A 14253-nucleotide genomic window follows, 5' to 3' on the forward strand; every position below is an offset into this window, starting at 1 on the left:
AGTGGACGCCGGACACACAGCCGTCCCCCAGAAACGCACATTTCTTGTAATTTCTTGTAGCTTCCCCGTGGTGTGATTTCAAATCCAACCTGAGAGCTCAGTCAGCTTCCTGAATAACATAACCAATCACCCTCTGAGAAGCTCAAGCCCCGCCTCCGTAGTAAGGCCTCCAGGACCATCCAGAACCTTCCAGAAACATCCCAAGCCCATTTATAGCCCTGGCCAGGCCTGTGGCTTGCAGCCCCCTCACGTGTCCCGGGTCTGAGTTCCCATCTCCCCGACGCCAGGGCCCTGCGTTTCCAGCTACTGTACTCTGTGTGCTGTTTTCCAGCTTTTTCACACATTCGGGTTCTGCCTTCCCAAGAGCAGCCATGAGGAGACCTCAGGCTTCAGGGTCGCCTGCAGCCTGGCGCAAAAGCGGCATGGGAAGCAACTATTTACCTATATTTATTTTTATTTGGCCCTTACCTTTTATCTGTGTGCGTGCTTTACAAATGTGCCCAGAAATGCCGAGAAGCACCGTGTCTAGGAGCTGTGCTGTGCATGGGGGTTTGGAACGCAGAGTGGAAAGCGCCGTCACTGTCCTTTCAGCCCAGCAGGTGCCCCATGGACCCCGGCGCCCCCCGTGAAGTGCGGCACAGAGGCCCCGCACACATGGGCTCACTCAGGGTTCAGAGCAGATGTGCCGGCCCCAGGGAGCCGCTGCTGCAGGCAGGCCCAGCACCCTGGCCAAGAGCCCACCCTGCCCTGTCCAGAGAAGCTAAACAGGAAGGCGCTCCTTGCCTGGAGAGGAAACCAGACACGCCAGCCCCAGATCGGCCGCTCTGAACAGGAAGTATGGCTGCACCGGTCCCTGAACCTTAAGATGCCCACGCGGGGCCTAGGGCCCGTGTCCAGCAGGAGCTCGACCCACCGCTTCGCGTCCCAGCAGCTGCAGGAGTGACGGCACCAGGTGCGGCGGAGAGGGTGGGGAGACTGACCCGGATGGGGGGTTGCTTCCTCCTCCTCCCAGATGGACAATTTCATTTTACAAACCTGGTCAGCCCTGTCTGGAGCCATCAAGCTGTGGGGCGGGACCCGCTGTGCAAAGCAAACAGCTAAACCTCAAGTCAAATAAAGCACCTCCGTGGCAGCGGACACAGAGGGCGCGGCTCACCAGGTGGCTGGGGCTGAAGGGGCAGTGGACTTGGGGAGGGGTCAGCGACGCCCACGCCCCTGCCCTGCTGGCCACGCACGGGGTCCCGGCTACGGGGACGTGGGCACCCATGCAGGCATCTGTGGGAGCCGCCTGCGAAACGCTGCTCTGAGAGTCTACCCGCCAGCTCCTTGGCCCCCACCCTGCGCAGGGGCGTCTGTAGCTCCCCCATCACAAGCCTGGAAGGGCAGCCTGCATCTGCTGCTGCCTGGGTGAAGGATGGCAGAGAAGGGGAGGCCTGTTTTCCTGGGCCACACCCAAGGCAGTCTTGTCTCAGGACTCACCCGAGGCTCTCGATGGGAATCTGTGGCTCTGGATCTGTGCTGAGCTAGAAAGTTGCTCTCCCCGGATGGAGACCTGGGGACGAGATGATATCAGAGTCCCTCTGTTCTCGAGAAGCAGCCGCTCAGCCGGGAGAGCAGCGAAGGTGAGGGCGTCCCGGGGCTGGCAGCACCACCCGCCCAGGCCTGGCTCCTGCAGCTGCTGCCCAGCCACACCTGAGACAGCGAGGGCGGGACTGGCCCAGCGGCTGCCAGGGCGCGTCCAGATCTGTGCCGGAGTTTCATGGGGGCGGCAAAGGCAGAGAAAGCAGCTGAGGATCCCAGGCAGGGGCTGGGCTGTGCACAGACGCAGACGACACAACACAGCGCCGTCTGGCTGCGTGGGCGGCAATGCCAGCCATTAGGACCCAGGAGAGGTGCAGGGCACCAGGTCTCCACCCACAGGGCTCACCGGAGTCTGGACACCATCCTGGGCTGACAACCCACCTGAGGAGGGCAGTCCCGGGCCCGAGGGGCACGGTCGCAGGATGTCCAAGAGAAAAGATGGAGACCTGGGGCCTCCGGAGTGCACCGCACACTCTGGACACCGTTTCCCCGACAAACATTCTGCATGGTGGGAAACATCACGGCGTCCTGGGTGGGAAATCCCAGCACAGGTCGAGCCTGGCCCATCCCAGCCCCGCTGCACCCACAGCCCAGGGCAGGACGGCCTGTCCAGAGTGTCAGGGTCACCACGGCTGGCTGGATGCAGGGACCAGAACCATTTCCATTCTTTTGTCTAAAACTCTCTAAAGTCAACGCTTTTCTTAGAGGCAGGGTCTCACTCTCACCCAGGCTGGAGTGCAATGGTGTGATCTCAGCTCCAGGAAGCCTAGATCTCCCGGGCTCCAGCAATCCTGCCGCCCTGTCTCCTGGGATTACAGGTGCATGCCACCACACCCGGCCTACATTTTATTTTAAATGCCATCTGCCTTCGAGATGCGGGGCACCCTTAGAAGGTGACTTAGAAGTCTCTGGGCCAGCCTTGGAGACTCCGTGAGTCTGGTGGCTTACAGAAAGGGGGAGTCTCTAAACGGGGCCACGGGAGTGGAAACCAGGACCGCATGGGGAGCCGACGCCAGGCTCGGGCCTGGGGAAGGTCAGCCTGGTGTGGTGTGAGGTCAGGGAAATGTTTTCTTTTCTTTTGTTCCCAGCTCAAATATAATTTGCAAGTCAGTGCTTTTAAAGCAGGCACTGAGGCGAACGTTCCAGTGTTTCAGATGTTCTATAGACTTCCAGTCTAGGAGCCCGAATGCGGTACGATCACTGCCTATGAAACGTTAAGGGGAGGTAAGTTCTGTAACTGCCAAGTTCCCCTTTCCCCAACTAGAATATTCTGTATCCGTTTCACAAAAACGAGGCCTGGTCAGAAACTTCCACGTCATTATTCAGTGGGCCCAGCTCACTGCTTCAAACTCAGCTTCCCACAGGCCACGCTTATTTCCCAAATCCACTCTCAAGGAACAGCGTGCAGCCACTGAGGATGAGGAGTGGCCGCCACGGACGCACGGCGGGGCAGCGGGAGTGGCGGGAGCCCTGGGTGGGCGGCGGCTCTCCCCGCGGGAGCAGGGCTTCCCTGCCCACCGTCCTCACCGAGATGGGGAAGTCGGGCAAATTCAGACTCGGCCTCGTGCATCGGAAGCCACGGGTTTAGGCATATTCTTAAATCCATATCCATTGGCTTCCCCTACCGTGGCCAAATGTCTCCTACAGCCTGGGGTCCCACATCTAAAACACTGAAGGCCAGAAGTGTTTCGGATTTGGGATTTTTTTCAGAGTCTGGACTATTTGCGTAAACATAATGAGACATCTTGGGATGTACCCATCTAAACACGAAATTCATTTATGTTTCACACACATCTCATACATGTAGCCTCAGGTAATTTTATACAATCTTAAATAATTTTGTGTATGAAATGTGTTTTGACTGTGACCTATTGCGGGATCCGGTGTGGACTTTCCGCCTGTGATGTCATGTTGGCTCTCAAAAGTTTAAGATTTTGGAGCATTTTGGATTTTCTGATTGGGGTACTCAAGTAGTAAAAAGGCAATACTTGACTTTTTAAAAGAAATATTTTAGATACAGTGGGAGCACTAGGGAGGGTAAGAAGGTGCTTTTAACAAGAAATTGCTCTCGTGGGCTGAATCCCGCATCGGCCGAGTCCCGTGGAGCGGGCTGTGGTTGAGACCAGAACCAGCGAAATCCTGCCCTGTGACTTCCGGTAACCTACCCGCAGGGAAGGCCTCTGGGCTCTGAGCAAACGGCCCCATTTCCCGGCCAGGGAGCATGAAAATCAGGTCCACAAACGGCAAAGGCCAAATACATTCAAAAAAGCAAATTCAGTTGCATCCCGAGCTGCCATCTTGAGGGTCTTTTTTTAAATCAAATCATTTGCAAACTTCTGATAGATTTTTGAAATAGTAACTTCTAATAAAATGTCCAATGTCCTAATGAAGTCACACTTTAAAAATCTGCTATTATTTCCTTGTGGAATGTTAACTGTAATCAGAGAATGTGTGAAAGGTGTGCGTATCCTGGGAGACACCTTCCACAAAACACAGTGAATCAGGTCCCACACAATGTGCGCAGTTAACAGAAGCAGAAGGCAGGCAGGCTGGGATTCATAGAGAGCCTCGGTGAGCAAGTGTAGTGGCCACGCTGAGGTTCAGCTGAGACTCTGCTTCCTGGAAGGAAAGCTCCCGCCCCGTCCCGTCCTGCAGGCCCCACACACACGGCCGGCCGCGGGACGCAGGTGCAGAGCCCCGGGTGCAGAGCCAGGTGGCGGAGGCGGGGGGAGCAGGCTTGCTTTGTTTTTGTCTCTGTGGCAACAACAATGTGTTAGCAAAGACCTAGTTACTGTCAGAGGGCTGCAGGGTGGTGGCTCGGGAGGAGGTGGCGGGTATCCTGCTGCGCCCTCCTCAAAACTGACAAACACGGCAGTTCTCCTGACCACCCTCCCCCGGAGGGTCATCCCTGCCTGCTGTTTAGAGAACGGGTTGCCTCTTTGCTTTGCCTGTAGCACTGGGCCTGGCCTGGCACAGAGAAGACCTGGGCACACACTTCCCAAGTCAGCGGGGAAGGAAGAGAGGAAGAAAACACCCCTCGGGCCTCTGCAATCTTTTGTTAATTCATTTGTTCTCAGCTCCACACAGAAAACAGTTTATTTTTCTGAAAATTCGTGTCGGTACACGGAAGTCATGGAAAGTCCTCGGAACTCCTCCCAGCAATCGTGGAAACAAAGGTCTCCTTGCACAAGCAGACCCCGCCACCCGACTCTGAAGGACGCCGAGTGAGGGTCTCTGCCAGCCACTGCTCCCTGCCTCAGCCACGGGTAGTAAACCTCCCCACACTTCTCAAGGCGCCGTATTTTTGCTGGGTTTGCATAGCACACTCTTTACTTTCTGTCCTTGAGAAAACAGACTTCTCTGAGGTGAAGAAAAAGTGGTCTCCCATCCCTGAACCTACCCGACACTGCGGGGTTTGGAATGAATACCCATAGCAGGGCTGGACGGGGTGTAGCCCCCACATTCTGTAAGACCCAGGGGTCTTTAAACATCAGAATGTGACAAAGGGCGAGGTGCTTCCTGCACTTTCAGGATAGACAAGGTTCCCACAAGTCTGAATGACTTAACACAGGGGTCCCCAACCCCTGGGCCACAGACCGGTACTGGTCCGTGGCCTGTTAGGAACTGGGCCACACAGCAGGAGGCGAGCGGCGGGCAAGTGAGCAGGACGGCCTGAGCCGGCTCCTTTCAGGTCGGCAGCGGCATTAGATTCTCCGAGGAGCGGACCCCGTGGTGAACCGCGCATGAGAGGGATCTAGGATGTGCAGCCGTGTGAGACTCCAGTGCCTGACGACCTGAGGAGCACTTTCATCCTGAAACCATCCCTACTCCTGCTCCACAGAAAAACTATCTTCCACGAAACTGGTCCCTGGTGGCAAAAAGGCTGGGGCCTGCTGGTTTAAGAGGACTGGCGAAGTAAAAAGAAGACATTGCTGAGCTCGCATGCAGTCTAGAGCCAGGAAGGCCCTCGGACTAGTAGCTGCGTCTCCTGCTCGGCACAGACACGGCCCTCCGCGCCACACAGAGCTCCGAGGATCAAAGCGCACACAGCTTCGCACACACCGGCCCTGCTCCTGACGCCGGGCCAGCGCTTGCCTTCCCAGACTCTCCTTCCTCTAGTTTAGAAATACGTTCTCATCACGGTCGGCTGTGCCCCAAAGGTGCTCAGCAACCTTTTCGGCTCACCATGTAGAGTTAAAAAAAACAAACGCAGTAGACAGGACTCCATGCGCATCATGTGTCCCGGGCAGAGGCCGCCGGCCACCGCACACACAGTGGGCACCTGTGCGCTGCCACAGACGCCTCCGCCTTCCCTCCAAATCGGAGCAAACTCCCGGTCTCAGTCCCAAGGCGAGTGGCATGTGCACCTCCAGACAGAGGCTTCCTCTACCCACAGCTCGACCCAGTGACATTCTTCTAAACACACTCCTGTTCCTCTTCTCTGAAGAACAAACATATACAGCAGGATTCCAAGGGACTGTGACTGTGTGTTTCCTGCTTGGGTGGGGCTGTCCCCTTGTGGGCTGGGTGGGGTGAGTTCTGGTCATCTCACAGGTCAGCTGTGATGACAGGGAGGATTCCGCCACCGTCCGCCCACAGCCATGGTGCTCGTGGGACCGTTCATGCCCCACCAGACACACTTTACAGACACGCTTGCATGACGCCCCCACCGGCCCCTTCCAGGCCGCAGACAGGGACGGGAGGCTGCACGGGGGTGAGGGAGCCCAACGTCCAACGCTCCCACCACCGCGCAAAGACCAGCAAGTCACAGCACAGAGGACTTCCCCCTCCTCTGATGTGAAAACGTGGCATGCAGGATGGCTGAGACCTCACACCTGGCCCCTCCTTGGTCCGCCAGACCACGTCGGGCACAGCAGCTAAAATCTCTGAACTCCAGGGATCAGTCGTGAGGCTGCAGAAGGCCAAGTCCGCTTCCCCTGCTGGGCCGCTCCGACTTGGTTTTAATGTGTCCGAGGAGGGGAGTCTGGGCAGTGAGTGAAAAGCGAGAGGAAAACACCAAATGGGTGCCGGTGCCCACCTTGTGCCAGGAGCGTCAGCACGAGCCCTGGGCTGCGTCCAAAGGCCCCACCCCCACCGGGGCGCAGGTGCTCCAGGCTCTCATTGTCCTCCACATGGGCACAGACAATGGGCTTTCGGAAAGCGGAAGGGGGAGGTGGAGGGAGATGCCTTCTGGGACCACATCCAACCTGAACCGGACCGAGCCGCAGAGACCCTGTGGCCTGCTGACTTCGCCCCTGCAGCGGGGTGAAGGGGCGGTGTCAGGGGAGGCAGCTCCACGAAGTGAGTCCCCCTGGTTTGATCTGTGTGAAGGTGAAGGCACCCCCGAGATGGAAACGCGGGAGCCCAGGGTGGCGGCAGCCCTCCAGCCTCACGTGTGGCGGCTCTGGCACCACAGCCAGTCCCACCTGAGGCTCCCCTCCAGCCCTGGATAGAATGCCGGCTCGTTTTCTTGTCAAATCGAACTGCGTATGGGCCAAGAGTGGCTCTTGCCACCCTCAAGACGTCCCCATAGTCCCCGAGAGGACCCTAGAAGGCCCTGGTAGGGTGCAGCATCCACCTCGCCGTCCGGGGAGCCCACGACATCTGTGAGGCAGGCCGGGAAGTAAGGGTGCAGCACAGACCTGGCTGCAGCGGGACTGAGGCCTGCGGGTGGGGTTGGCACCCTCGCCCCGGCGTCCACCCACAGGCAGACAGACCCTCGCCCCGGCGTCCGCCCACAGGCAGACAGACCCTTGCCCCGGCGTCCGCCCACAGGCAGGCAGACCCTCGCCCCGGCGTCCGCCCACAGGCGGGCAGACCCTCGCCCCGGCGTCCGCCCACAGGCGGGCAGACCCTGCCAACAGACCCCTCCCCAGTGGTGCTTCCCTCCCTCAGGGGGTCCCCAGTGCCAAGAGAGGTCTGGGTAGCTCCTTCGTTTCTGTCCTAACCACTGGGCCTAGGGGAGAGGGTGTCCTCAGAGACAGGCCTGTGGTCTCCTGGGAGTGCCACCGCTGTCTTAAACCCCCTGCATGGTGGGCCCTCCGAGGGCTGGCAGCGGGACTGCAGGGAGGCGGGAGGTCTGGGAGAAGCCCAGGTGCGAATGGGGAGGAGGGAGGCCAGGAAGAAGCCCGGGTGTGAACGGGGCGGTGGGAGGCCTGGGAGAAGCCCGGGTGTGAACGGGGCAGTGGCACCAAGTCTACTAAGCACTGTTGAGTCCTCCCGCTTCGCAGGACGCTCTGATAACCCTGTGGGTGAGCGACATGTCTGTCAGTGACTTTCCGACTCGCCTCATCTGCAGAAGGGGTGAGTTCAGATGAGAGCGGTTTTATAAACAGCAAAGCTCCAGCTCCGAGGACAAGGACTCAGCACTCTGGCTCCAGGAAAAGAGCCACGTGGTGTCCGTCCACAGCTCCATGTCATGGAGGCTGTGTCTTCACAGCCAGGCTCGTGCAGGCAGACACACAGACGGCACTGAGCCGGCGAAGGAGAAGCCCTCCCTCATCCCAGGACCTCTTCTGGATTTCGAGGTTGAGTGAAGGAAATCCCTTTTGAGACAAGAGACCTGCTCAGCTCCACGCGTGGCCCCGGTGGCTCAACAACCACGACAGGACCAGTCACTGGGACTCACAGGTCCCTGCATGGCTGACACGGGAGGCTCTGTGCGGGAACGGGCGTCCGTGTGCCAGGGGCTGACCCTCAGGCACGCACTCTGCGTCCCATGGACCATCAGAGGACAGTGTTCGGTCGCGGCCTTGACTCTGCCCTGCACCTGCAGCCGTGGCCGCAGACAGCAGAGCTCTCCGGACGCGGGGCAGCCTGGTTCAGGCTGAGCCCCCAGCTGTTTGCACGAGGGTGTGAGCCTTAGGCCTGCCAGCCAAGGGGAGGTTATTTGCTTTTGGTAACTGTGGCATAACTTAGAGTCCAATGATAACTTTAGGGTGAAAAGCTCATTTGCGTCTCATCCCCACTCACTGAGCTACTGCAGATTCCACAGGCGATGCAGACTGCAGGTCCCCCACGGAGCACGCGGTGTCTATGAGGGCACCTCCCCACCGCGACTCTCCGAGCACACTGCCTGCGAGGGACTCCAGGGGACCGGGAGACTCACCCTCAGCCACCGACAGCAGCCAGGAGCACCACTCGGAATACAGGTAGTAGCTTTTCATTTCTGCCACAGAAATCCGGACAGGCCCTCCATCCCCCATGGCGAGGATCAGTGGCCGGGGAGGACCCGAGCTGCCCTGGGCTTCCCGCACCTCTCTCCTGGAAACGGGACCTCTCTACGCCGAACTTTGTCCCCTAAAATCTGCATGAGGGACCAGCTGGCTTTTTACTTCCGTTTCATGCACTACCTGGGACAGAGTACGCCAGGTAATTACCGTCCCAGAGGCCCACTCCCGCTCCACCCTGCATGTGTACACGAGGGCCAGGTGACCGCACACCGGCCAAGAGGGGCTGGGGGAGAAAGGAAGAAGCCTGAGCTACTCTCGCCTCGGGCGCAGGCATGAGGGGCCCCTCGGCGGCACGGCCTCCCTGGCTGTAAACAGGCGGCCGTAAGAGGAAGTGCGGCACGTCCTCCGCTGTGCCTGGGGAGGCCGAGTCAGAGGCCGGTGGGGCGAGTCTGCTTGCCAGGCTTCCTCCATCCGACCACATCCCCACATGCTGACACAACCGGCATTTGATGGACAGAAGCAGAGGGGTCTCTGAAGGCGGATGAGCCGCGCAGAGACACCGGGACCCCTCCCAGCTCTCCCGTGGGAGAGCCACGGCCCGGGGATGGGTTCTTCCCAGCAGAACAGCTTTTCTGTGTGTGTGATTGCAGCGCAAACCTTTCCCTTTTTGCACGTGCTTCCAGGAAGCATGAAGGGGAGTCTGGCCGCGATCACTCACCCCAGATGCCTCAAACTATTTATCTGCTTCTTTTGGCAAATCCTGATTCTGTTTAAAACTTTCTGTGCCAATCTTAAACACATTTTATGAAGACAATTTCTAGGCTGGGCGTGGTGGCTCACACCTATAATCCCAGCACTTTGGGAGGCCAAGCTGGGTGGATCACATGAGGTCAGGAGTTCAAGACCAGCCTGGCCAACATGGTGAAACTCCGTCTCTATTCAGAAAAAAAAAAAAAAAAAAAAAAAAAAAAAGCCAGGTATGGTGGGAGGTATCTGTAATTCTAACTACTCAGGAGCCTGAGGAAGGAGAATCACTTGAACCCAGGAGACGGGCGTTGCAGTGTGCTGAGATGGCGCCACTGCACTCCAGCCTGGGCAACACAGCAAGACTCCATCTCAAAAAAAAAAAGAGAGAGTATTGCTGAATTCTAAAATTCTAAAAATAATCAATTTTTCTCAGTTCCAAATACCCCAGGGCAGAGCAGCACAGGTGGACCCTGGGAGACCTGGCACCCGGTGTGGGTGCAGCTGTCTCTGAAGGTATGGGGGTGTCTCTGTCACCATGCCATGCAGAACCAGGGGAGGCAGCACTGTCCCTAACTTTCACTCAGTAACGCCCCCTCCTGGTTTTCAGAAAATCACCCTCCTGAAGCTGCACTTTCTCCCAGCACCGTCTCCTCCGAGAGGGAGGCTCCTCCTCCATGGGCAGGGGAAGCGCGCCAGCCTCTTCACCCAGAGGGGTGTCTTTCTTTTTTTTTTTTTTAATATTATTATTTTTTTAATTGCATTTTAGGTTTTGGGGTACATGTGAAGAACATGCAAGATTGTTGCATAGGTACACACAAGGCAGTGTGCTTTGCTGTCTTCCGTCCCCTCACCTGTATCTGTCATTTCTCCCCATGCTATCTCTTCCCACCTCCCCACCCCCCGTCCCTCCCCCATTTCCCCAAACCCAAGGAAAACCACCGAGCCACAGGGAGAGGCCTGTCCAGAGATGCGGAGGCCAGCCTGGCCCAGACACTCGGGTGGACGGGTGGGCGAGGAGGGAGCCAGGCGGGAAGGAAGGCCCAGGAGGCTGCAGACGTCACGTCTGCCCGGGGCCACAGTGCTCACCAGCACTCACGTGTCCATCACTCGCCTCACATCCTGATTACCAAGGGCAGAGCCGGGAGATAAGGCAGGAGACAGCTCGGTCAACAGGCCGCACGGTCCGACGCCCTCCCGGCTCTGTCTCTGCCTAAGGCTCTGCCGTGCCCAGCACCACGGGCTCCGGAGATGGGAACCCACAGTGTGGCGGGCCTCAGATGCTGGGCGCGGCATTCACGGAGCTTGACTCCAGCCGCGCTGGGGTCCTCCAGGTGCAGGGCCCAGAGAAGGCTGCCTGGTGGACAGAAAGGAGGAGGAGGCTCATCCCGCAACTGTCAGGTCCAGCCTGGGCTTACGCGGAGCCACTGGGCACGTCCCCCCCAGAGGTGAAGCCAAAGAAATCTCCACTGTTTTATTCTCAGGCACAGAATTAACTTCTAGGAGTTTCTGGTGAAAAATCCCTCGGTGGATCTTACTGGAGCTTCTCATCCCGACCCAGCTGGCATGAATGTGCAGCCCTAGACCGTGTGAGGAGCCCACTACCTCCACCTCCAAAAAACCCTAGACCGTGCGAGGGGCACGCCACGCCTCACCTCCACCAAGCCCGGAGCCACTGCTGAGTGCTGCATCCCTGCCACAGCCCCCAGGCTGCACCGGGACCTCCCTCCGGCCTGCGCTCAACCAGCCTGGCTGCCCTCACCTCTCTCCACTCCCCGAGTTGTCGGGAAACGCCTTCCCCAACCTTCCCGCCCGAACCAACACCTCCTAACAGTTGCCACCTTGGATTCGGGGACAAACCTTGCCCCAGCCCCACCCCGCCTCCTGGGTTCTTCCGCCGAGGCCCCCTCCACACCGCGGAGGCCCTCAAGATTCCATCGTCACTCTGTTCTCTGCAGTTTCCCTGATCATCCTGTCCTTTGTCACAGCTCCAATCTGGGGTCAGCTCCAGCTCAGACGTCCCTTCCAACCACAGACACCAACACGGACATCACACCAAGCCCCTTACGCAGCACCAGCTCGGCCACTGCTAGGACAGCTCACCCTGTCCTGAGGGTCCGAGGCACGGTCCACACCCAGCTCCCCACCAGGCACCTCCCCTCCCACAGCACACAAGGACAGGCCTCCTGGCACACCCGTGATGCCCAACCCCCACCAGACTCACATTGGCTCAGCAGCCTTCCGGGCACACACTCTCCTCCACAGGAGGCCCCCAGACTCCCCGCCGGCTGCACCTCCCACCTTGTGGACAGAGGGGCAGAGCCTTTGGGAGACCCCCCACCACGAAGCCTGCCCTTGCCCCATCCCTGGGTCTCCCCACTCCCACAGCTCTGTGGCTTCCTGCAACCTGCAGGCTCCAGGCCCCAGGAAACATGGCCACCCTGGCCCAGCGCCCACTCCTCTCCACTGCATGGCCGACATCTGGGAAGAAGCCTCTGCCACCTGCTCTTCCTATGCCTCCACACCCTGTGCCTTTGGCCCCAGCCCAGAAATCCCCTTCCCAAGGTGGGCACAGCCCCTGTTACCAGGCACAACCGGGGCTTTGCTGCCCTGCTCGGAGCCCATTAGGCCCCCAGACCTCTTTCCAGGGCGCCGGAACCCCCGTCCCTCGGCCCCCCTCGTCAGCCCCATGTTCTCTGCTGGAGCACCCACTGCCAACCCCTCAGACGAGGCCTCCACTGCTGCACTCCGGGCCCAGCTACCCAGGTCCAATGCGAGCCAGGCGTCTCCCCCCGACCCCACAGCGGCCTGCCCGGTCCAGGCCTGGAAACAGGAAGGGGCACCGGTGGCTCCTCTACCTTCCAATCGGACTCACGTCCTGGGAGCAAAATCCAAGGGGGGCCAAGCTCCTGCCAATGGAGACAGCCAGGGCCGGGAGGGGGCGCACACGGCTCAGTCCCTCGGCGTCCACGCCTGGCGGGCCACGCTGGCGACCCAGGCGGAGAGAGGCCCTGGGCTCTGAGCCGCACCCGCATGGCCCAGCCTAGAGGAGGCGACCCCACACCTGGGCACGCATCCCCCAGCCTGTGCCTCGGAGCTGGCAGTCATGGGGTCTCAGGCCCCAGGCCCGGGGATCCAGAATCTGCCTCTCACTACACCCAGGGGACCGGCACGGCGGGGACCGCTCCACTCCCACGCTCGGGGCCAGGGTTCCGTGCGCATTTCCTTACAGGAGGGGTCACCTCCGCACCTGCACATTCCAGCCAAGGGCAGGACGGGGCTCAGTGAGTGTTGACGTCATGGACAATGTCCTCACAGGTGATCAGAGCACCGCAGAACTGGCAGCGGATGACAGTCTTAGTTTAGTGTCTCCAGCGCTGCCACGCAGAGGGGCGGCTGTTGCTGTGAGAGCCACAGGGACAAGATCAGCGTGGCTCCTGTGTTCCCCGGCTTCACAAGGAATAGGGTGGTGCCCACGCAGTGTGGGGACATCTCTGTCCCTACATACTGTGAGGGGATGTCTCGGGGACCTCACGCATAGGAAGGGGACGTCGTGTGGTCCCCACTGCACAGGAAGGGAATGTCCCAGGGTCCCCATCTTCAAGCCCCCCACCCCACCCCGTGCTCATGTCCAGGGTCTGGCAACTTCAGCTTTGGAAAGGTGGTGGGGCGTGAACAGATCGCTGGTCACCCTGGCATGTGCGGGACTCACGCATGGCCCCGGCTGCCTCCCTCGCGCTGTGCTGGGGGGATGTCAGCGGACTGGGTGGGAGGCTGGGTTCTGTTCTTTTAGCCCTGGGTCACTCGTACCCACATGGCTCATGCTCAGCCGCCAGCATCGACTGACATAGTCCGCCTCAGCATTACAGGCTCTGCCGTGCCCAAGGCAGGGAGAAGGGCGGGCACAGCCTGGGAGGCCCTCCTGCCCACCTCGCCCATCCCAGCCATGAACTCCGTCCCAGGGCAGCCAGGCGCTGCCCGGATTTGTCCCCTGCCTCCCTTTCCTCTCCCTGATGCTCACGTGCCGGTGCCCAGCCGCCGCCCATCCATCCCTGAAAGAAACGCTCCCAAGCCCCCAAGGAGGAGCCAGGTGAAAGCAGGGGCGGGGGCTGGCTCCGGCCAGCTTCTGCCCCATGTTCCACAGCCCACCTGTGGTTCTTGGTCCCCGGATAGGGGAAAGGGCAGGAGGGAGAGGAAATGAGCAGCGAGCGCCTCTCTCCAGCTCAAGCCAGCAGAAGGCCCTTCTCCTCGCGGTTAATGGAGGCAGTGTCTGTGAGAGCTGAGGCTGCGCCCCGGGGCCGAGCCCACGTGCTGCTCCTGAGTGGCTGGGCGGGGCCTGGGCGGCCTGCGATGCTCTGTGCGGGGTGCGAGGTGCCCAAGACTGCACTGCTGGTCCACCCAGCCCGGGCTGCACGTGCGACAGCTCAGCACCCTTATCCCACCCGAAACACGTCTCCCGTGGCCCAGAGGACACCCAGCTGCCAATAGACCTCGAGAGCCGGGGAGCCTCCTTCACACGCGCCACAGCCGTTTCCCTCGCATTGAATCCGCTCCTCCTTCCAATCGAAGCAGAAATTCCTAAGCCCAGGCTGCAGAGCCGCAGGCCAGGCCAGCCCGGCGATGAACAAAGAAGGCTGGGCCCGCAGCCCTGGGGCGGGACGCCCCGCAGCCACCTCCACCTTTGTTTTTTCTTTCTTTTATAAGAAAGATGTCACATCTTCACAACTTTTGAGTCTCCAAGCAGCACAGGTTTTGC

The 14253-nt window shown here is 59.7% G+C and overlaps 1 protein-coding gene and 1 pseudogene across 14 annotated transcripts in view; both read right to left on the bottom strand.

Annotated features, from left to right (window-relative positions):
- MCF2L (MCF.2 cell line derived transforming sequence like) overlaps nucleotides 1-14253 on the bottom strand; it is a 208262-nt gene that overhangs the window by 106613 nt on the left and 87396 nt on the right. Inside the window, exon 1 of one of the 14 annotated variants that reach the window (XM_074387429.1) lies at nucleotides 8690-9684. The exons of 12 other annotated variants lie outside the window; for them this stretch is intronic. In XM_074387429.1, coding sequence (XP_074243530.1) covers nucleotides 8690-8786 — 97 coding nt within the window. In that variant the 5' untranslated portion in view covers nucleotides 8787-9684. Of the gene's footprint in view, nucleotides 1-1479; nucleotides 1867-8689; nucleotides 9685-14253 lie in introns of those variants that run through there. One more of the 14 variants, XM_074387431.1, reaches the window with a different exon arrangement.
- Nucleotides 10425-14202, bottom strand: LOC141581581 (uncharacterized; annotated as a pseudogene).

Source organism: Saimiri boliviensis, chromosome 16 (assembly GCF_048565385.1).
Source record: "Saimiri boliviensis isolate mSaiBol1 chromosome 16, mSaiBol1.pri, whole genome shotgun sequence".
Taxonomy (NCBI): Eukaryota; Metazoa; Chordata; class Mammalia; order Primates; family Cebidae; genus Saimiri; species Saimiri boliviensis.